At 48.0% G+C, this 24,025-nt stretch overlaps 1 protein-coding gene across 1 annotated transcript in view; it reads right to left on the reverse strand.

The window, feature by feature from the left end:
• Plb1 (phospholipase B1) overlaps nt 1-24,025 on the reverse strand; it is a 103,227-nt gene that overhangs the window by 52,294 nt on the left and 26,908 nt on the right. Inside the window, exons 12-20 of the mRNA XM_048353206.1 lie at nt 21,358-21,416; nt 18,880-18,953; nt 18,048-18,091; nt 13,984-14,092; nt 11,759-11,810; nt 10,012-10,092; nt 8,637-8,702; nt 7,765-7,865; nt 4,628-4,709 (exon numbers count right to left, since the gene is read on the reverse strand). Coding sequence (XP_048209163.1) covers nt 4,628-4,709; nt 7,765-7,865; nt 8,637-8,702; nt 10,012-10,092; nt 11,759-11,810; nt 13,984-14,092; nt 18,048-18,091; nt 18,880-18,953; nt 21,358-21,416 — 668 coding nt within the window. The remainder of the gene's footprint in view (nt 1-4,627; nt 4,710-7,764; nt 7,866-8,636; nt 8,703-10,011; nt 10,093-11,758; nt 11,811-13,983; nt 14,093-18,047; nt 18,092-18,879; nt 18,954-21,357; nt 21,417-24,025) is intronic.

A 24,025-nucleotide genomic window follows, 5' to 3' on the forward strand; every position in this document is an offset into this window, starting at 1 on the left:
GCCGCTGGAATTCCAGAAAATTTAAATGGCCAATCAAAGCAATTTTAAAGAGCGCTCAGGTATTTTTGTGTGTGTGTGTGTGTGTGTGTGTGTGCGCACGCGCGTGTGGTTGTTGGTAAGATTTAAAAGCATAACAATAGGTTTCTATCCCAATGTTCGATGCAGATAAAGGTGCCTATAAAAATTTCCATAAGGTTCAAACATGCAACATGTGGTAAAAGTACACCAGTATGTTATTTTATACTCAGTGTGTTAAAAGTTAAGTGTGCATGTAGTCTTAACAACTCTTTGGCATAAATTAAGATTTTACCTTCCCATTTTCTCTCCTGTGTTCTCATAAACTCTCAAGATCAAGGAATTGAGATTGCTTCATACAAATGTGACTATTAACCTCAGCTTTCCTGACCCAGGATTAATATTGCTTTATAGGATACAGGTGGACAGATGTGCTAGCCGCCTGGATGGGCGGCAGCTCCTGGACACGGGAAGCTGCCACCACATTCTGTTCCCAAACTGCCTTGTTTCACTACTAATGATTCTTTGCTCTCTCTCCCATTGGAAGCTGCTCGAATGATTTATGAGCCTTGTGAGGATGTGAATAGTTCCATCCTAACAGTTACTCCAGGTTAAATCACCATAGTTATGTTAGTGGTCACAGCTAGCCAGGTAAATTTTGTGATTAAGAAAGTCTTTGAATTTTGTGATTAAAAAAAGTCTTTTCACCCTGCTTAAACCAGAAGGGCATCGATATACCAGAGCCAGAAATGCTGAAAAATTCTGAACACCCTAACCAATCTATATAGAAATTTTGCAGGCAACCCAGAGCAAGATGTGAGCAAGAGATGCCACTACAGCCTTGCCTAGAGTTCCCCATCGCATGGCATGGAACTTGCCAAATGGGGATGAGGGACGCAGCCACTTCCGAGACTGAGGATTCCACAATGCTTTAACCCTTTGCCCTTGGTTGTCATTTATCTGTGTTCTCTTTCACTTGCCAGTGGGATTCAATGGCGTGATTCAAGTTGATGGCATGTAAATCTCATGTTCTCTAAGTGTTATAGCCAAACCTTCACAAGCAGTTTTTGGTCAGTTCTCAACGAGTTACAAATGGATTATCTCTGTTGTGTTTTTTCCTTGTTGCTCAATTGGGAATAAAAAGGGCTTGTAGGACTATGACTCCCTGGATAGTTCAAAGCCAGCCCGGGCAAAAGGAAAAAATCTCTCCAAAATCCCACCTCCCAGTTAAACAGCAAAGAGCCAGATTGAGAGCTCAACCACAGAGAGCGAGCAAAAGGCTGAAGCAACACCGTGACTCAAGTGGTAGAGCACTAGCCTTGAACAAAAGTGCTCATGGACAGTGCTCAGGCCCCGAGTTCAAACGCGGATGGGAAAATGCAATTCCAGCCACAAACGTTAAAATTCCTGGGACTTAGCCAGTCCAGGAGACGGAAAGGTGGAATGGAGTGAGAGGAGAATGGTGCCATATTATCCTAAAGGGAGCTGCCTTGTTTCACCCTTTCAAAATGGATCAGAGCCGGGAAATCAAGAGAGATAATTCCTGTCCATTTTCTTCTTTTCTGCCAGTTTATAGGTGTATATATATATTTATTTTTTTTGCCTCTGACTGGCTATGCCAAACCAGTTTTCTATCATTAACCACTTCTTTCAGTCGTTTCTCCTTACTCGTTCACTTTACAATTGGGTTTATGCTCCAAAAGGGAACTGTTCCTGGCTTATGCCCAGGGTGTGTTCTATGCCATTCATGCCAACCAGCTCTGAGAACTTGTCAATACTTTGCCTGACCTTTTCAAAAGTGTCTTTCGACAGAGTAACATCTCTTGCTGAGATCACCAATTGGGAATTTGCCGTTCACAGTCGTCACCCTAACGCAGGCCTGGACCCTGGAGGCACTAGCCTTGGAAACTTCTGGGTATGCCAAAGATACAGGAGAGGCTGGAGAAAATAGCGCTCTCTGGCCCTAGTGACCATACTCATGGTAATGATGGGGACTTTTTGCCAGCTACACCGGACTGCCAGGCTGACCAGGGGCCCTTGATTTACGTCGCCCCCTTGACAGCAGGAAGTAGCTACAGAAGATGAGACCTCCACCCATACTCCCTGCCTGGTGGCCGCTGGTGTTATAATTAAAAAAAAAAAAAAAAAAGGGGGGGGGAGGTATTCCCCAGGATTAATTAAGGATTCCCTAGGATGAATTAAGGATGGTTATGCTTATGTTAATCATCAAGAAATTTTAAATCATCCCAAATCAGTGTGGGATGGAGTACTGTATATGTGTTTTTCCAGATTGGAAAATTAAACCCAGAGCACCCGCTCTGGAGAAATGTTTTCTTGTTCTCTCCAGGAAAAGGAGGACCATGTTGGACTTCTGCTCTCCCATGAAAATATGGAAAGTAGGACCGCCTACGGTAGGAGGCAACCAAGCTTCCTTTCCTTGTTTGCTTTCTAGATTACTTCTTGAGCATCCCATGGCTCATGGAAAGTAGGACTGCCTACGGCAGGAGGCAACCAAGCTTCCTTTCCTTGTTTGCTTTCTAGATTCCTTCTTGAGCGTCTCATGGCTCAATGTTTTGCTGGGGCAATACTGCCTACAGCGTCACACAAAGAAACTAAAGGAATTTTGCACCATGCTTCTTCCTTTCCTCTCCCCCTGCTGCTAGACTTGGGGAGTCCCGTTGGAAAGAAAATAGGAGCTGAGGGTATTGACACTCAACCCCAATGTTTTATGATAGAAATGTTTGAAAAGGTAAATGCAAAGGTTTAACACCTTGGCTTCAATGTTTATATAAAAGAATGTTTTACTAATCACTTATGTTTGAGTTATCAGCTACTGTGAACTGCCGGGAATGCCAGAGTTTCAGCTTCTACCTCACCAGCAAAAGAGGGCGCCTTCCTGCACTTGGCAGAAACCAGCTGAGGATTCCGACTTCTGGACCTAGCCAGACGGATGGACTCTTACCTACCCCTCACCCCAGTTTTGTGGAAGGGGCCCCACAGATCTTATGTCAGCATTTGCCTTATGCCCACACATGCCATGTGTTTACAGCATCCCCTGCTCATTAAAAAAACAAAAAGGGGGAGATGTTGGGGATTATTATGGCCTGGGAAAGGCTGCCCTTCCACCAGCCTTGGGACAATAGAAGTCCCTCCCACCTTCTGGCCTCCACCCCTTGGGAGGTGAACACGTGCGTGCCACCATGATGGGGTTGTCCCGCCCACAAAAGGAAGTTTCGTGATGTCACTTGATGAACGTGGTCCCTAGCCTATGACTGGTCCTTTGGCCAGCCCCCTTTCTTTCCCGCCATTACTTCTATATAAGTGCCCTTCCATATTAAAGTCTTTGAGACGCTTCCCACCACCGCAGCGTGTCCCTGATGCCTTCCTTTTCACCTCCGCCCTCGGTAACATGTGGGGGGACTGGGGGGAGGGGAAGCTTCAGCAACCCGTCCTCAACTTAGCGCTTGCCCATGTAAGCACGCCTTTGGCCTTCCGCTGGCGGAGGGCCAGGCTGAGTGCTCTTTCATAGAGTTTGTGGTTACCATTCTCCCCGTGGGGGGAGAAAGGGATTGTCCAGATCCCAACAGGGGGTATGTGTGCATGTGTATGCTTCTTTGAGATCCTTAAATATTTTTCTAGGGATGTAACAGAGCTGAACCCTCATAGCTTCTGCTTAAGAGTAGTTCTAAGACAAAAGATGTCATTTGTCTGCCTAAATTAGCCAGAACGGACACAAGCTCATGACTTCCCCCAAGTATCCCAGCCAGCCCAGGGCCGAGCCCATGACCATAACCTTCCTTGTCTTGGTGCAGGCTGTGTCCCACCTCACCAGAGAGGCAGGTGCCTGTGTGTGGCACAGGAAGTGGAACCAACAGTGACTCAAAGGCAGGGTGGGGCAACTGGGGGTATTCAAATAAAAGCTTATTTCTTGGAGCCCCTGACATACTTCACAGGACAGCTGCCCCCCAGAAGTCTATAGGGCGGTGATTCTCCCAGGGAGCCCACGGCATTCTCGGCCTGGATCGCTTTTGCTGGCTGCCTGCATCACTCTGGAAGGAAGGCCACCAAGGTCCCTTTTGAGTGAAGGACTGGACAACTGGGGTGTATGTGTGTGTGTGTGTGTGTGTGTGTGTGTGTGTGTGTGTGTGTCTGTATTCAGGACAGTCAAAGGAGTCCACTGTCTCCTCCATGACCTGATAAAGACTAAACAAGGCAACAACCCCCAAGAAGGCCATCGCTGAGTTTTCCTCCTCTGGGGCTCCCCAGGACCACCTCCCCAGAGAGGGGAGAGGGGAGGGAGCTCTGTTCCAAGGGTCTGATCTAGAATGTTCCACTGAGTTTTCTCTCCATGAGACACATTTGTTCCCAAACACATAGAAACATTGGTCTTCAAGGCACTGGGCTTTGGAGAACTGTGTTTAGTGACTTTGCTCTGGAGCAGCACTGGAAGAAGCAGAATTCAGTGTTTCTATGTGGTTGGTCACAGTGGTCAGTGGTCAGCACCCACCTGGGCAGGCACAGTCTTGACTCCTCTGTACAGCGCACCAGACACAGAGCCTGGGGGGGGGGGGGGGGGCGGGGTTCTTGGTGGCAGAGTCTCTTCCGGACTTACCTGGTACTTTTTGTTGATTTCTATGAGGGAGGCAAGTTCTGTTGAATTATCATCAAACTTCAGGACACAGGGACACAAAGACCTGTAGAAGAAACCACAGAGACGTCCCCACCTCAGGATCACTTCCCACACCGGCTTAAGACACAGGGTTTTCTTTCAGGTTTGAGCTCTCAGGAATTTGCGCCATGGCAGGGCCCACTGACTAAGCCCAATGAAGCCAAGAAAATGTCCCTGACCTGGCTTTTCTCTTAAAAGTGAAATTTGTAACATCGGTAAGAGGGACTTCTATGGAGCCGAGTCACCAGGGCTGCCTGAGGATAGTGCTGTACTGAGACATACCTCCTAAATAGTAATAGTGACAACAACAATTGCTCTCATTCTTTGACAGCGATCTGTGCCCAGCTTTATAGATATCATTAGCTGTTGGGGATTCATCTTGGCCTTAAGGGGGGAAGGGCGAGGAGAGCGCTCCCGAGATGCTGCCCTTCACCCAGCCCTGGGGCAGTGTGGAAGTGAGCCACACCTATCTCCTTCTGGGTCCGGAACCAGAAGGGATAGCTTTGAGACCATCCCCCACCTTGCACCAGTGAGCATGTGTGCTCCCTTTTTGGTGGGCTTTGCCCACAGGGCAGTACTATGGGAAGTGATGTTAGCCCATGAGGGAGGTCCTTGGGAGCTGCTCTTGGATGGACAAGCTCGCCAGTCTATCGCCAGCTCATGCTCAATCCTCGTCATCACTACTATATTACTGTGAGTCCCTCCCGATTAAATTGGATTGCTCTCCGAAGCGTCTCTGAGATCCTTCTGCGCCTGGCTTCCTTGGTGGGTAAGGAGGGAGGAAAAGGGGATCTCGTTCGGCCACGTGCACCTTAGGTTAGCCCGTGTCCCTCGCTCCACCTTGGCCACCTGCTGGTCAGGTGCCCAGGGGAGAGGGTGAAAAGGGGAGCACTGATAAGGGAGTAAGCTTAGCATCCCCGCACCAGGGGAGGTAAATCTAACCCGGCAATTAGCTTGCTTAATCCTCCCAGAATTTGAATTTGAATGATCATTATATCTATTTTAAATGAGAAAACTAAAGGTAGGTCTGGTGGTACACACTTGTAATCCCAGCTACTTCCCCCAAGACTGCGGCAGGAAGATAGTGAGTTCAAAGCTAGCTAAAGCAATTTAGCAAGACATTATCTCAAAATGAAAAAGAAAAAGGAGTGGGGATATAGCTCATTGTTAAAGCACAAAGCTTTGGCATTGCCAAAGAAAAGGAGAAACTGAAGAACTGAGGCTCAGTGGTTAAATAACTTCCTTCCTTCCTTCCTTCCTTTCTTCCTTCCTTCCTTCCTTCCTTTCTTCCTTCCTTCCTTCCTTCTTTCCTTCTTTCCTTCCTTCTTTCCTTCTTTCCTTCCTTTTTTCTTTGCTAGTATTGGACTTGAACTCAGGACCTGGGCACCGTCCTTTAGCATTTTCACTCAAAGCTGATGTTCTATCATGTGAGCCACAGCTCAACTTCTAGCTTTTTCGTGACCAATTGGCATTAAGGTCTCCTGGACTTTCCTGCCCAGGCTAGCTTTGAGCTATGATCTTCAGATCTCAGCCACCCAAGTAGGTAGGCTTACAGGTGTGAGCCCTTGGCATGCTGATAAATAACTTTCTTAAAGTCATACAGCCATACAGATGCTCAATGTAGGAGCAGGAACAAAAACTCAAGTCTGCTTAGCCTTGAAGCTGACCTCTCCCATCTCTATACTAAATTGCTTCTGTCCAGTCTGCAGCCCTGCTCCAGCTGGCCATTGGGGAAATCTTGGCTTTGGGTCAGGGAATGGGGGAGTCCAAGATAATAATAGCACAGATGGCTCATTATAGACCCAGAACCACTGAGACAGACTGACAGAGAGACAGGGAGCATGGAACACTGGAGTTGTAGGACAAGGTGACCCTGGATCCATCTGATGCTGATAGTCAATTGGTCAAAACAATAAAATCTCTAGTTTTAATCTTCTGAAGAAGGAAAAAACCTGCAAATAAACCCTGTAGAGTGCATAGCGAAGCTGCTATGACCACAGAGTAAAAATCCTTTGTGGGCCAGGGACTGGAGAAAACCAGAACCAGCTGATGAGTCAGCAGCTGAAAATAGCTTGCCTGACACCTGCTGTGTTAATAGGCATGTGTCACACCGTGTCACCCACAGCCAGCCTGTCTCTGCGGGTCCCTGAGGCCTTCTCCAGGGGACTTGTGCAGTCTGGGCTTCCCAGGGAAGGTTTGGCATGGCTTTTCAGGTGATCAGCCAGCATACCCCTTCATTTCCAAGAGCAAGACTGGCTCTTGTGAATTATTCATTCAGTCATACAGCAAATAGCCGCTGAGCCCCTCAGCTGGGCAGGCAATGACTCAGAGTTCTTGGGTTGTGGGGGAATTATTACTGTATGGAGATGACTAGTGGCCACGTGATGAGCTCGGGGACATGGTGGGGGCCTGGGCAGAGATACGGGACTGGGGGAAGAGGACCAGGACAGCACAGACCTGGGTCATATCAGGAAAGAACATTGCAAAAAAGAAAAATCAAGAAATGCTCATGCCTCAGCTAGGAGGCCATCTTATTCCTGAGAGCCATGGGAACCTGACATGCTGGAGTGGGAAGCCATCTTTTCTTGGCCCTGGAGACTGATGGATGAAGATGAGCCTTAAGGGACTTCCCTGGGGAAGGACCCTGATGATTGTGAGGTAGCCACTTCATCCTAGTGCTCTATTTGGGAATGTCCATCCTCGAGTTCTATACACCTGGGGATGGGCCTCCAGGAGAGGCGGGGGCACTCCAGACACCTGGGGTGTCTAGCAGGTCTTGGCAGCAGCCTAAGTCCTCCTTGAACCTCACTAACTGGGTGTTATTTCATTCCCAACGCCTCACTCTTCCCTCCTGTGGCTGCCATGACAACAGAAGCAGGAGTGACTTCCACAGGTACATCCTAGGGCGGGCAGTTGGAACCTGTCCTGAGTTAACCCTCTTCCACGCCCCCTCCCCATGAAAACCCTAAGGCCTTTTCCAATTAGAAAACGGAGTACTGTCAGGACTTTTCACATTCAGCTCTGGGCTTCGCTAAGGGTCCTTGGCCCTCACAGGGATGGGGAAGACATTTTAGTGTGACCTGAGGATCAGGCGTGGACAGCTGACTTTATTCTCCAGGTACAGCTCTCTCAGGTTAACTATCTCAAGCACCTTCACCAGGTTCACAAATGCCCGAGGAACCTGCAAAGAGATGAGGAAGACACCAAGATGATGAGGTAGGAAGTCCTGGTCTATTGTTGTTGTGTTCTGGTCCTAGGGCTTGAACTCAGGGTCTGGGCACTGTCACTGAGCATTTTTTTTTTTGCTCAAAGCTAGAGCTCTGGGCTGGGAATATGGCCTAGTGGCAAGAGTGCTTGCCTCCTATACATGAAGCCCTGGGTTCGATTCCCCAGCACCACATATATAGAAAATGGCCAGAAGTGGCACTGTGGCTCAAGTGGCAGAGTGCTAGCCTTGAGCAAAAAGAAGCCAGGGACAGTGCTCAGGGCTCAGGCCCTGTGTCCAAGCCCCAGGACTGGTTAAAAAAAAAAAAAGCTAGAGCTCTGTCACTTGAAACACTGCTTCAATTCTGTTTTTTTGGTAGTTAATTGGAGATAAGAGTCTCACACACTTTCCTGCTTGGGCTGGCTTCAAACCATGATCCTCATATCTCAACCTCTTGAGTAGCTGGGATTACAGGCATGAGCTATTGGCACCCAGCTCAGCCCTAGCCTCTTATGTGGGCTTGGGGTTTGCTTCTCTTGCTGGGGTTCAGTGCTCAAGATCTTCATCTGGCCCCATCCACTTCCTTCAACCCTCCTTCTCCCTTTTCTTTGCATCCAGGCTGCTGGGGACAAGATAAAAGAGATCTGCTAGGGAGATCTCAGCAAGAAGCCATAGCTGTCTTCAGGGAGGTCTGAACCTCACAACCATAGTAGAGCTGCTCTGGGCGGCATGGCCCAGCTTCCATACCTCAGCATGAAGGATATCCAGGGCCTTCCTGATGTTCTCTGTAAAGTTGTGGGATGAATAGTGAGCCTGCAGGGAATAGAAAGGTCTTCTGAGTCCCATGCCTCATCCCACTGTCTCTCTACTGAGCAAGACTATTTCCTGTCTTGGATCCTCTCCGTTTATTTCTGTTACAGTGGACAACTATAAAAATGAAGTAGGTTTGTCTTTGGGAGCCCCAATGCCATTCATGCTCCTCAGGCTTGCTTTGGCAAGGGAAATACTCAGGGAAATACTCTTTCTTGTGCATAGAGCTATAGAAAGCTCTGGAACTGCCTCCTGTTTATGAGATAAGGAGCCTCCTCTATCTCTCTGGGCCCTCTAACCTGGTAGTGTTGGAGAACTGAAATGTGTCTGGGACTGTAGCTTGCTCATTTTGGCTTCGAAGCCTCACCTATGTAGAGCACCATAAGGAGGTAATGGGAAAGGAAGAGAGTCTTGTGGGACTCTCCCACTACATAACGTACTTTCATTCTTATTTCTTGTGATGTAGATAGTGTGTGTGTGTGTGTGTGTGTGTGTGTGTGTGTGTGTGTGTCATGTGCACACAGGCACACACATACACTAGTTCTGGGGCTTGAACTCAGGGCCTGGGTGCTGTCACTGAGCACTTTTTCTCAAGGCTAACACTCTATCAGTTTTGGCTTTTTAGTGGTTCATTGGAGATAAGAGCCTCACTGCCTTTCCTGTCCTGGCTGTCTTTGAACCACCTTGAATCTCAGCCTCCTCAGTAGAGAAGATTATGGGGTGTGAGCCACTGGTGCCAGGCTTAGACATTGTGGTTTTTTAACACCCCCCCATTTTTTCCTTAAGCAGCAAAACTCTTTCTCTGAGCTCTCACCAAGAGCCCTGCTCTATGCAACAGGGTAAAGGTATGCTACTTAGAGAAGCCCATGATCCTGCCTGTCCCCAGCAGCAACTCCCCTTCCCCAAATGCTGAGCATCTGAACATTGACTAAACGCCTTAATAGGAAATCAACTTCCCTAGTAACAGCACACAGGTGGTCCTGGCCAGTGTGGTTAAGTCTTGCAGAAAGAAGCTGACTTTGGGTTATCTAGAAGACAGGCAAGATATCCCTAGATCTTGGTATGATCTCTTAGTTTCTAGAAAGATATGATCAGGCTTCTCGATGGGAAACTTCCTCAGCCAATCCTGCTTGTCCTGTTGCCTCTCTCTCTTGAGGTGAATGCCCTCTCCATGTAAGATTAATCTAGGCTCAATCCATGCCAAACCACTAGCCAAGACCTGTCCCAGCTGTGGTGCTCCAACAGACAATGTCCAACTATGGAATTTCTTCACCAGGATTGGGGAGCCTAAGAGAAGAGCCTGGATACCTACCGGGTCAGTACAGGAATCACAGAGGTCATTGCCTCCTATAAACAGGGTGATTATTTTCCAGTCCTCCTGAAAATGTATCCTCTGCAATGAATAGAAAAGCAAGGTAAGCCCCTGTGCCACAGTCAGGCCAGGGAAAAGACAAGCGCTAAGTACATGCTTGAAAGGATGTGTGGCTCAAGTGGTAGTGCGCCACTTGAGCAAGAAGGGATGGGTCCTGACACAGCAGAGAGTGGCCATTCGCGTGTTCTGTTCTTTAGATTGAGGGTCCTGAAGTCCCAAATGCCATGTTTTAGGCAAAGTCACTGGATGTCCTTGAGGCTGTGTCCTTACACAGTAGCACATAGGCGGCGGTCCCCAACCATCTTGGTAGATGGGGATGTCCTCTGAGCTTTGTCCTCCATCTCTAGCATGGCAAGGGAGTGGGTGGAGCTAGAGAAGTGGATCTTGGCACTGGGAAAGGAAAGTTATTCTAGAATCTTCTAGTAACTTGGAATTCTCCATTTGCCTTGTGGAAGAAAGGACTTTCTTCCCGTAAGAGAGAGTTCTTCAAATTCAGATCATTTCCACAAGTAAACAAATCCAGCTGGAGAGACAGATCCATGAATGCGACTGTGGAAATACTTTGCCACCTTCGGGATCTCCCGAGAGGGACATAGGGGAGAATTTGAAGTCATGGGGTTGGGTGGAAGGGACATGGCCATACCCCTTCCATAAGCTGTGGCCCAAAGCCTATGTTGTTCCCTGGCCTACATAGTTTCGTTTCTCTGATCTGGGCTTCTGAAAGAGGATAGGAGGAGAAAGATGAAAAGCAAAATCCAGAAGAGATTGCCGTTAGCAATAGAAATATTCTGAAACATGTCAAGGGTGGACTGCGGTATACATGAAATCACATTCACAACAACGAATCCCAGCTCCTCTCTTCAATGATTTCCTCCACAAGGGAATGGCTCCAACACAGGCCTGCATTGAGAACCTGCTCTCCACTGAAAGCTCATCTTTCAGAACCCAGCTCAAACATGCATCTTCTGCCCACACAGAGGGGCCTGTCACCCTTCTGCACACTACTCTCTTTTACATATAGCTTCCCCCTACCCTTTTCTGGTGGTAATAGGGCTTGAACTCAGAACCTCATGCTGGCTAGACACGTTTTCTACTACTGGAGCTCTGTTATCATCCCTTTTATTAATTTATTTTAGTCACTTTTCAAGTAGGCTCTTGCAGCTTTGCACAGTACTAATCTCAGACCATGATCCTTCTACTTATGTCTCCTGTGTGGCTGGAATCAGATGCATACTGCCATACCCCAGTTTGTTTGTTGAGATGAGGGTCTCAGTAGCTTTGTGCCTGGGCTGGCCTCTAGCCTCAATCCTCCCTATCTCTGCCTCCGGAGTATCTGGGATTAAAGGCATGGGCTTCCATGCCTAGCCATTGCCTTCTCTATAGAGCACATGTCAGCTCTTGCATGATTTTGATTCTTTAAGGTGGTGTCTCCCTGATGAGCCCCTTGAGGACAAACAAGATCGTGATGCATTTCTGGCCTCAGGCTTGACCTGTGATGAATGCTGAATGTGAACAAGTGAACAGAACATCGCCCACAGAAGAGCAGAGGATAGAGCTATGGATCTCTGCTAGAAACCTAACCTTCCTCCCGAGTTCCCCACAGCTCATCTTTGGCTTCTCTGTGTCTGTGGTTTCTCTTACTCACTTCTTGTTCCAGGGAGTCTCACCCCAGTGACCCCAGACTCACCGTGTCATTCTTCATCAGGTCCACCAGCCTCCTAGCCTGGACAGCTAAGCCCCTGTGCAGACATAAAGGAGGAAGCTTGCCCAGGGCTCTTAGCAGACAGAGCCCCCCTCATATAGATACACAGAAGAGGAGGGACAGGGGCAGGAAAGGGGGACTGAAGGCCATACAGAGCTCCATTCAGGAAGAGGTTGGGGAGGTGACTGTTGGGGCCTTGACTCTCCATGGAACTGTTTTCTGATTGGCATAGTTGATGATCTACCATCTCTTCCCAGCCAGACTGCCCAAGGCAAACAGAAAGTCTACAATATGAGGATTTCATGTCCTTCTCGGCATGGCCTATTCCAGGTGACAGAAATGACTGGCTTGGGCACTTGGTTCCCTCTGGCTAACTGGAGGAAACCAACTTAATTTCTCAGTTTAAAGAGTGTAAGGCTGGGTGCTAGAGATTCACGCCTGTAATCCTAGCTTCTTAGGAGGCTGAGATCTCAGGATAGTGATTTGAAGCCAATCTAGAAAGTTCATGCGACTCTTATCTCCCATTAACCAGCAAAAGCTCCTATGTTCTTCACGCTGAGATCTCATTCTTGGATTGTCTCATGCTTAGAACTAACTGCCTCTCCTCTTACACTACCAGCTGGGATATTCTGGGGCAAAACAGAATTCAGAGTAACACTGAAGTAAGCCAGGATTCTGAATCCATAGCCTTTCACCTGCACCAAGTGCATTATAAAACCTATTAGGTTTTGTAATGATGCCTGCTTCCTATTGAAATAAATGAGGAAGATGCTAGGAGCAAGTCAGGGGACTGAGGACCCAAATCACAGGAATCCTGGGAAATACGTGGAAAATTGAGGCTTGTGACTGCTCTTTTCTTTTCCTTCTTCCTTTCTTTCTTTTTTTCTTTTGGTGCTCATACTGGGACTTATGTTCTCATTCAGCTTTTTCTACACATGGTAGATGAGCCACAGCTTCACTTTTGTTTAGTTTTGTTTTCCTTTTTTGTTGTTTAATTGGAGACAAGAGTCTTAAGGATTTGTTTGCCTGAGCTGGCTTTGAACTGTAATAATCAGGTTACCAGCATCTAGTATGAACTATTTCGTGCAAGCGCGCGCGCGCGCGCGCGCGTGTGTGTGTGTGTGTGTGTGTGTGTGTGTGTGTGTGTGTGCTTGAACTTAGGGTTTGGCACTGTCCCTGAGTGCTCTACCACTTGAGTCGTAGCTCTGCTTCTAGATCTTTCGGAGTAATTTTTGGAGATAAGGGTCTGACAGACTTTCCTGTACCATCTGGTTTTGAACTTCAATCCTCATATCTCAGCCTCCTGAGTAGCTAGAATTACAGGTGTGAGCCACCAGATGGTGGACTGGTGTAACTATCTTAAGCAGAAAGGATCTTCCCATGACTTTTGGGTAGGTCATTTGCTTGTACTATAAACAGGCACTTGAGGCTCTGGAATTCAGTGATGCAATGGAGAAAGCTGACCTTCTAGCTCTGGGGTGGGGCCATAGAACACAGAACGGTGATGGCCTGCCCTTTCTCCCAGATGGGCCCGTCAGCCTCCTGCCATATCACTGGGACCCGTCAGCCCTAATGCAACATGTCCACACCACTGCCAGCTCAGTAGGTCTTTTGCATCCAAGATAGGGTTTGAGCCTTATAGCCACTTTCTTCATGACAGAGGTTCCCAACCAGCCCTACATCCCGAAGTCTGAGGCTCAGACAGGCCAGGGAGGAATCCGGGACCCGGACCCAGGGCTTCATCACCCAGGCTGGTGTTCTTCCCGGGACACAGAGGTATGTGGAGCTCCCAAGTCTGGCTGAGGAATGGGGGTGGGAGGGAACATGAGACTAAACAGAGGTACACACGGGCAGAGGTACACACTAGGTACACACGGGCAGATTTACATGTCTGACAGCAAGAGAGAGAGCTCATTCCAGTCTCTGACCCTCGCCAGACTGGACTCAAGGCCTGAGCATTGTTCCTGGCTTCTTTTTGCTCACGGCTAGCACTCTGCCACTTGAGCCACAGTGCCACTTCTGGCCGCTTTCTGTATATGTGGTGCTGGGGAATTGAACCCAGGGCCTCATGTATACGAGGCAAGCACTGTTGCCACTAGGCCATATCCCCAGCCCATCAGACTCCTTTCTAGAACAAACTTCAAGCCCCCTCTCCCCAGTCCCCAGGGGCCCTGAGAAGCCCCGCCTCCCCCAGGGGTACTCTGGCTCACTCAGATGTGGCTCCTGCAACAGCCTGGTTTAAGAAGGCTTTAGAAGTCGTTTCCTTTCCGGTGCCAACAGAGAAGCCCTTCAAGGAAGGGTTGAATTCCCGGAGGATGTCTAGAAGTATAAAGAAAGACATGTTTAGTAACTATATACCAATGCAACCTTCAACTTCCTTTTGAACCTTTTTTTTTTTTTTAAAGGCAGGGTCTTCTTGCTACAAAACCCAGGCTAGCCTAGAACTTGCAATCCTCCTGCCCTAGCCTCAAGTGCTGAGATTCCAGATGTGCACCACTGTGCTCAGCTCTCAAGTTCTGTGGGTGCTAGAGACAAGGCAGAGTCCTCATCCATAGTCCTTACTCTACGATTCACCCAGCATGGGAATAGAATGCTCAGCAGATCCTAATCCGTAAATTGTACACAATAGGTACCTAAATGGATTATCATTGAATAAACATGATTCTGGTCTACATGTTTGTCTCATGCATTGTTGTGTTTTACTAAATATATGAAGGCATACTGAGACATCATTCTGACTATAAAAGTCACAGAGTATATCTAAAAGGATAGAGCTGGCTAGCTTTTCATATATTCATACTTGTTATTAACCATCAACTTTAGTACATTTTCATCTTTCCCCAAAGAAGCTTGGTATCATCCTACTCCTTTTAACCCTGTGGCAATCTCTTATTTATTTTATACTGTCAAAGATTTTCTACTCCAGACATTTTATAGGCATGGAAATTATGTAATCATATAATACAATGTTTTTTTGTGGCTGGTACCTTTTACTTAGCACCTGTACTGTGATATGAGTCATTTCTTTTAATTATTAGGTAATATCCCTTGTATGGACATACCACACATTATTATCCATTTTTCAGTTGATGGGCATTGGGCTTCTTTCTGGTTTTTGTTGTTGTTGTTGTTTGTTTTTGTATGTCAGTCAAGGGGCTTGAATTCAAGGATGGGTACTGTCTCTGGACTTTTTTGCTCAAGGCTAGTGTTCTGCCACTTTGAGCCATAGCTTCATTTCTGGCTTTTTGGTAAACTGAAGATAAGATTCTCAAGGAATTTTGTGCCCAGGCTGGCTTGGAACCACGATCCTCAAATCTCAACCTCCTAAATAGCTAGGATTACAGGCTTGAGCCACAGGCACCCGACTCTGGGCTTTTGGTTTTATTTATTTATTTTTTTGTATTACGAACAATTTTGCTCTGAATATTTCATTTTGTTTTGTTTTGTTTTGGTTTTTTTTTTTTTTTGCCAGTCCTGGGGCTTGAACTCAGAGCCTGAACTCAGGGCCTGAGCTTCTTTTTGCTCAAGGCTAGCACTCTACCACTTGAGCCACAGCGCCACTTCCGGCTTTTTCTATATATGTGGTGCTGAGGAATCAAACCTAGGGTTTCATGGATATGAGGTAAGTACTTTACCACTAGGCCATATTCCCAGCCCCTGGATATTTCTATATAAGCTTTTGTGGAGAGTTCTTTTCTATACATACTAAAGGTAGAGTTATTGGATCATATGATAACAATGCTTAACCTTTGAGAAACTTGTAGAACTTTTTCTCAAAACAGCAGCACCATTTTACATTCCCATTAGCAGTAAGTAAGGGCTTCCATTTCTCCATGTTGTCACCAATTTTTGTCATTTTATGTCTTTTTATTATGACAGTGCTAGTGGATATGGAGAGGTCCCTCCTTGTGGAGGTTTTGTTTTACACTAGTAGCTGCAAGATGCTTTGTCATCCTTCGGTATTGGCAAAAATTCACTAAGTTCTGTCCTTTTTTTATCTCTGAGAGAAGTTTGTGAAGAAATCATAACTTAGTGTTTGATAGAATTCATCACTGAAACCAGAAAAGCTTAGCCCTTTTCTTTTTCTTTTTTGGTAGTGGGGACTCTTAAAATTACCAATGAATCTCTTTGTTAGAAATCTCTTCTGCTTTTTTACTTCTTACTGAGTCCATTTCCATAGTTTAAGTCTTTTTATGACTTTGCCCATTTCACCCAAGTTATTTCATTGGTTGGCTTTTGACCACACTGGTGTTTCCATCTCATCTTGGTTAAGATCTCCTCAGAGCAGGGCTTGTATGTACCGGGGCCTCACGTACTGCCCAATAAATGCATATGGCCTCCTTCAGGAGAATCTATTCAGAGTCACACAACTTCCAAGCAGAGAACCCTTGGCAAGAACCTTGGTGTCTCAGTTCCAACCAGGGCTCTCTCTCCTGTCTTGCTGGGGGGGGGGGGGGGGGAGGAATTGGCCGGGAGGTAGCAGGACTTTAGGACCTCATGCCATCCAGCATTTGCTACAGGGTTCTCAACCCAGCTGGATTAGACTTTTTCCTGTGGCTTCTGAAACAGTGGGAAATGGGCAAAGTTACCCTGATATCCACTCATGAGAAGGAGGGGCTATGATATTACCAGAGCTCTTTGAAAATGAACCCATTTGTCCTTGGAGGTGGTAGGTTCTCCATTACTAGAGGAATCCAGCACAGGCAACTCCGCTATTTGGAAGGAATGTCATAGACAAGAACTATACACTGGACAGGGTAAGAACTTGCTGGTGCATGCAGTTATATCTGCCAGGAACATTCCGTCTCCCTCCCTTACCTGATGAAATCTACTTCTTGATGCTTTTTTTCAGAAGACAGTATTAGCAGCCTTCTGCTATTTATTTCCCCCTAAGCTTTGTGCATGGCTCTGATGACTGGCTTATGGCCTGTCTTTGAGAAGGCATGTCCCTAAAAGAGACTTACACATCTGGTCAGGATATAGCTTTATTTTCCCAGCACCCAGCACCAGAGCATCTGCTGGATTCAACTTAACAGGCAGTTGGGCCTCTGCTGGCTCTGTTCTGACCATGCAGTGTCATAGTTTCTAACACATTCCCATAGAGCTATTTTACCCTGATTTTTTTTTTTTCAGCCCCGAACCATCCAACTGTCTCCACAACTGTAGTGAAAACCACGGAAGAGCCACCAATCTTCCCTGCTCAAGTGTATTGGGGGAGTCTACCCAAGGAGCCAAGCCTGCCTTAATCCTTTGTGAATCACTTGGCTTAAAGATCTCAAGCCAGATGATTTCCAGTCCTTTTACTGGGACATTTCACAGTCAACTTCATCACACTCAAAAAGCAACCTAAGTCATCATCCTAGCAAGAGAGGAGCTTATTTATAGCCCTTGTGTATATAACCTAGAAATCAAGAGGACGGGGAGTACTTGTGGCACAGAATTGCGCCTATTTAAATTTAGTACAGGCTGTCAATCACCTAAACAAAATGAATGTGAAGTCTGATCTGCCTAGGCAGACACTGATGCGAAGAGCAAAGCCTTGATAATTTACAAGTCAAAGGCTTTCTTAGCCCCTCAAGATATATTACAATAAGTACAAACATTTGTTTCGGGTGTACTTTTAGAACACACACTTTGGTTCGGGTATGTTCTAAAACTAGTGAAGAGCTGGGCAAACCACATTCACCGGCGAATGTAGCCAGACTTGAGGAGGAAACTGGCCCTCACAAGATATTGGAGATGTCATTAACAAAGACGTTGAGCCCCGGATACGGTTGTTTGTAAAGCCTGGGCAAGGTAATTTCATCTCCTCCGCAACTGCAATGGTTCTTAAAGCAGCACAGGCCAAACAAAGCCAAGACTTGGCTCACCGTGTCGCCTAGGGGGCCCCCGGGCAGGGTGGGATCCAGATCTAGATCCCTCCCCGGCCTTCCGGGAACCCTGCTCTGCTCAGAACAGCCAGCACTAAGATTTGGTCTGAGCCCTCTCTCTCCTGATCTTCCTGACAAAGTCAATTTCTCCCGATGAAAAAAACAACAAAATACAAACTCCAGGGCTCTAAATCCCGCTGCCTGAGTGGGAACTGGGACGGCAGCTTCCGGGAAGCAGCGCCCCCTACCGCACACTGCTCCTGCGTCAGCCGCCCCCAGGCTGCGGCGCAGGCGCACTCAGCGACCCGAAGAGTGCGTGCAGTGCGCAGGCGCGTCACGCGAAGCGCGGGTGCCGCCCCCAGGCGCCCCCAGCCACTCCAAGTGGGCGCGACGCGTGTACTCACTGGCCAGGGTGGTCACCGTGGTGATGTTCTGGTCTCCTCCGCCACTGGTTCATGGAATCAAGAAAGAAAAAATGAAGGTTTAAAACGCCGACTGCAAGGCGGACAGACAGCCCAGAGCCCCGCCTTTCCCTCTGCGTTTTGCCAAGACCTGAAAAGCAAACAGGAATACGACCCCATCCCTTCCCCGACCCTCCCCCAAACCCTAGGACAGCCAGGAAAACCGGGCAGGGCTGTCCGCCCCTCCCTTCCTCTTTCCCTCCCTTCCCACCCTCCCTTCTTCTGTCCCTCCCTCGCTTTTTCCTTCCACCTTCATTCCTCTTCCTTTTCTTCCTTCTTCCTTCCCCTTTCTCCATTCCCCTTCCCCTCCCTTCCTCCCTCCCTCCCTCCCTTCTTCCCTCCCTCCCTCCCTCCCTCCCTCCCTCCCTCCCTCCCTCCCTCCCTCCCTCCCTCCCTCCCTCCCTCCCTCCTTTCCTTCCTTCCCTTTCTCCCCCCCTCCTCCCTCCTTCTCTCCTTAATGTCTCTTTTTCTTTTTTCCCTTCTAACACAGAGCTCTGGCATCTGGGCAGGGGGAGGTAAGCTGATCCCTGGCACCCTGACTGCCAAAGCCCAAGTGGCCAGCTCGATCCCATGTAACTGCTACAGCAGAACTCACCATTTCTAGTGTGAAAACACTGGAGTTTTGTTTGTTTAGTTTAACCTAGTCTTTCTCTCCCCCTTGGCTTGGAAAAGCCATCTTTCAAAGGGAGTAGACATCCCGCACGCAGGCCAGTGATAAAAGGTATTCTCTAGAAGGATCTCAGGGGTCTCCAGGCCTGGCTGTGCTCTCACTCACCTCCAGGACAGGCCTCGGTACTGAGTCAAGACGTCCAAGATGGCCCCAGGCCTGGATCCAGCCCCATTGCCTGCCTGAGAGGGAAAATCAAGGGTGAGTGTTCCTGCTTTCCCTAGCACACCGCCCCCCCCCCCCAGTGTCTGCACACTTGCCAGAAGGCCTGTGCCACCTTTATCCTAGGCAGGACCATCTGTGTGCGCTCTGGAGTCTATGTGGAATCTATGAGTCTATGTGGCACCACAGCCAGATGTGCACCCTGCCATCCTGCCTTTTCCAAGATGGAGTCAAGCTTGCAGTGGAGAAACATGGCACCATCCACAGCCCCGTCTCCTCCCTGGAAACCCTGCCTGGGCTGTGACAGACAGAAAACACTGAGCCTTTAAAGTGCTTTGGAAATGGGACCGTAGCATGTCTTTCTCCAGAGGACATATTTCAGGGTCCTGTGTTTCTCATTTTTTAAAGTTGTAAGGTACATCATAGGAATAGATATATTAATCCTTTATGTCATTACATCTCACTTATGTACAGTTAAAGGAAACTCCGTAGTCCTTCCACCTGGCTGGTGGGAAATAGGTTCCCTCTCTCACACTCTTGCTCTTACTCTCGCTCTCTTTCTCTCGCTTTCATGCCAGCACTAAGGCTTGAACTCAAGACTTGGGCTTCATCCTCTAGCTTTACTCAAGGATGGTGTTCTGCCACTTGAACAACTCTACTTCTGGCTTTTTTTGGTTGCTAATTGGAGATAAGAGTCTTAGTGGAGTTTGTTTGCCTGGGCTAGCTTTGAACCTTGATCCTCAAATCTCAGCTTCATGAGTAGCTAGGATTATAGGCATGAGCCATCAGCACTTGACAAGAGTAAGGTCTTATAACCACAATGCAGACACCCTCTATAGTGCATGCCCCCTATATTTCTGGGTGGAGCCATTCCAAAGAGTTTGCTGAAGATGGGCCTCAAGGCAGCTAGAGTGAAGGCTGACCTCCACAAGAGGTTCCCCGGGAAATGATTTCCCAATTTTCTGGCAGCTCATTACTTGGCTTCCTACCAGGTGCGTCACCCTCAAAGTATTGTGTGGCTTCCTATGGTTTCTTGTTCTGAGAGAATCTCCTAGGAGATCTGGGGGGGAGAAAGTGATTTCAGACCCCACTGGGCAGGAAGTAATGGGGCGCATCCAGTCAAAGAGAGGCCTGCAGAGGGATCCAAGTAGTAAGGCCATGAAGTAGAGCTATGGCTCAAGTGGTAGAGCACACGTTTTGAGCACAGTAGCTCAAGGACAGCACTCAGGCCCTGAGTTCAAGCCCTAGCACATGTATAACACACACACACACACACACACACACACACACACACACACAGTGCCCAAGTAGGAGGGCCTATAAGGCAAGGGGCTCCTGAGGGCTTCAGGAGGAGGAGGAGGATCTTCTTCATGAGGGACAGGAGCCTGGATTTAGGGTCAGGATCCCTGGGTTCTAAGCCTGGTTCCAACACTGACAAGCTGGGTGGTCATGGGTACCACTGTATCTTCTTGAAGAAGACTGGGATCACAGGATTTTGTCCTGGGAATAATTTGTCTGGAGAGGACCCAGCTGGACACCTTGCGTTCTCCTGGCCCAGCGGACAGCAGGCCCACTGCATCAGGAGTGAATTCTCAGTGGGTGCCATGTGCCTGGAAACTTCTAGGAGTCTGCTTTCAGGCACTCTAAGATCTGCTGGTGTTTTTCATGACTGCTCTTCTCCTGGGGGATGGATGCAGAGTAGGCTTGCTCATCCTCCACCTCTTCCGGGACTCATCTTTTCTAGCTCCTGCCTCCTTGCTCCCATTAGCACTTGTTCCTCTCTCATCTCCCCTTTGGCTCCCTCCTTGGTACCTTCCTTAGCTTTCCTACATAAACAAAGCCAAACATCAGATCTTTGGAGGTGCATCCTAGCCTCAGGCTGACCCTTCATGAATGGGCTGGGTGGCATGGGTGGGCCATTTCTGCCACCCATGTTCCTTCAGGGCCCTCTCTACTCCTGTTCTCACCTTCATTCCACTATTGGAAGAGGAAAGATCACATTAGGATGCAGGTGGCACTGGGCACTAGTGGCTCACACCTGTAGTCTCAGCTACTCAGGAAGCTGAGAATTATAGTTCATAGCCAGACTGGGCAGACAAATGTGAGACACTCTTATTTACAATTAACCACCAAAAAGCCAGAAGTGGTGCTATGGCTCAAGAGGTAGAGCACCAGCCTTGAACAAGAAAGCCAAGTGAGAGAGCATAAGACTCTGAGTTCAAGTCCCAGTACTGGCCTCCCGGTAAAAGAATGGAGTTCAGCAGCCAGGGCAAGGAGTGCGGGGTGCAGGGCAAGGAGTGCGGGGTGCAGGGCAGGGCCTAGAAGTTAAGAGCCAAGATGGCAACAGGTGACAGCTAGGAGCGAAACCCCTGAGTTTCTCAGAGTCTTCTCCTCCCCCTTTCTGCTATGCTTAGAGTAACTTACTGTCAGAGAGTCACCCAGGGCTCCAATGACCTTGATGTCCGCTGGCTTCAACCTGTGAACTGAGAATGCAGAGTCGGAGTGAATGGAAAGTGGGCAGTTCTGGGTCTATCTCCCCTAAAATCCAGTGACTGTCTTCCAGGAAAGTGGAGAAAAAGCCATTATTTATGGCAAGACACCTTGGAACAAAGATGCGGCACATAGGCCGCAGAAACATCAGCTGTGAGGCCTGGCTGCCCCCTCCAATCTTGGGCACCCAGACAAAGGGGTTGAGAGCTAAGACAGAATCTTGACTAGCATTTGTGGGGGCCACTGGGTGCCACACAATGAGAAGTGGCAAGCCCTTGGAAAGTAATTTGGGGTGCAGGGGAGGAATTGTGGTAAGTCAATGCTGATGATGTTTGGGATAAAATGTTACACCATTCTACAAAAGAGCACTTTCTCGGGCTGGGGATATAGCCTAGTGGCAAGAGTGCCTCCCTCGGATACACGAGGCCCTAGGTTCGATTCCCTAGCACCACATATACAGAAAACGGCCAGAAGCGGCGCTGTGGCTCAAGTGGCAGAGTGCTAGCCTTGAGCGGGAAGAAGCCAGGGACAGTGCTCAGGCCCTGAGTCCAAGGCCCAGGACTGGCCAAAAAAAAAAAAAAAAAAAAAAAAAGAGCACTTTCTCTAAAGTGACAAAGGGAAATAAATTCTTTTCTAACCACTGACATTCTTTTTTTTTTAAAGATGAATTTATTGGAGAAGTTCCAGATGGACCAGTCCCAGGTTTCAGAAAAACATATAACACAGAACAGGACAGTGGCACAGAGACTTGCTTCCTGAGGATTCCAACAAACCAATTCAGCTCCAATGGAGAGCTCTCCATTGGAGCTGAATTGGTACACAAGACTCGAACATGTGGCATGGTGCCACCACTGACATTCTTAATGGAGAAGAGAGTCACTGAACGTAAAATTCAGTATTGTAAGGTGAACAGTTTAGTGACATTTGCTGTGCAGTCATTACCACCCTTGTTCCCACACAGAAAGACCCTGAACCCATGAAAACAGTCACTCTCCATCCGCCCCTACCCCACCAGCCCTCAGTAACCAGCAAACTGCCTTCTGTCCCGATGGACTTACATAGCCTAGAGATTGTATCACTCCACATATTAGCTCTGTTTTTTTTTTTTCCAGCACTAGGGCTTGCTCGCAGGGCCTCAAACTTGCTCAGCTTGCTTGCAGCTAGTTTGCTTACGGCTGGCTGGCTCTGTACCACTTGAGCCACACCTCTATCCCTGCTTTTTGCTAGTTATTTTGGAGATGGAATCTCCAAGACTTTTCTTTCCAGGCTGGCTTCATATTGTGATCCTCCAAGTCTCTGCCTCCTTACAGACATGAACCACCAGTGCCTAGCTCTGGCCTTGCTTTTTGTTGTTTAAGCGTATAGCCAAGCAGCTATTGACTCATGCTGCCAACATGTTGAATGCCAGGCAGAATGGGAGCTCCAGGGATTCCACAGTGCCCGGAGAACATGAAAAGCATCCTTCGTCTGATTAGCACCATGGGAAGAACAAAGCTACAGGAGATGTTGATCTAGTGGAATGAACTCTCGCGAGGGAGGGGAAAGCCATCAGAGCAGACTTCGTGGAGAAGGAAGACGCTTCGTGGAAGCGTCTGAGTCACTTAGGAAATGGAGAGGGAGGGTAAGGGAGAACAAAGTAGGTGATGATGGAAAAGTAGGGCAACTCTGAAATGGGAAGGTGCACTGAATCTATGCAGCACAGCCAGGTGTGCAGTTTAAATGAAAGGAGCATGAAGGAGACTAGCAAAAACCACATTGGAAAAGTAGATTAGGGCCGCAGGCCTTCCATGCCTGGCTAACAAGGTAAGCACAGATACTGTTATATATGTGACTATCACACATGGTATGTTTATTTACCCTTTTACCTTAAGCTTGTATCAACATAAGCCAGGAGCATCTTGGGAACCACCCTTAGAATTCCTCGTGCCATGCATAGCTCAGCCCTTCAAGTCATCAGGTTACCTCCTGTCTCCCATTGCCTTAGTTCCATCTTGCTCTCTTATGTGTCTTCTGTTTTCTCTCGTGGTCCAATGGAGCTGCACTAAGTCATTAAAATACTTTTCATGCCTAGGAAGAAGCCTGAGAGCAGGTCGGCTCCAAGAAGTGGACCACCCTGGGGAGGAAGCTCAATGAACAAGCAGAAAGCCGTCTTCAGGAGGCTTCCTTGATGGTTTGTTTGGCCAAGACAATCTCTGACACTTAATCACAGAAGATGTTTTGAACTTAGCTGGACTACATGTAACCCACAGCACATGGGAAGCTGTAACATTCAACAGAGAGGATATGCTCAGGATGGCCAGGTCTCTTCTTGGGGTAGGGGAAGTGTCAGTCATGGGGCTTGAACTCAGGACCTGGGCACTGTCCCTGAGCTTTATGTGCTCAAGGCTGTAGCAATCTACCATTTCAGCCACAGCTCCACTTCCAGCTAGTTTGCTACTTAATTGGAGATATTAGTCTCATGGACTTTCCTGCCTGAGCTGACTTTGGACTGCAAGCCTCAGATCTCAGCTTCTTGAGCAGCTAGGGTTACAGGCATGAGCCACCCGTGCCTGGCATGTATCTTCTCTCCTTCCATGAAGACATCTTGGCCACCTCCTCTGTG

The sequence above is a fragment of the Perognathus longimembris genome, chromosome 8, assembly GCF_023159225.1.
Source record: "Perognathus longimembris pacificus isolate PPM17 chromosome 8, ASM2315922v1, whole genome shotgun sequence".
Classification (NCBI taxonomy): domain Eukaryota; kingdom Metazoa; phylum Chordata; class Mammalia; order Rodentia; family Heteromyidae; genus Perognathus; species Perognathus longimembris.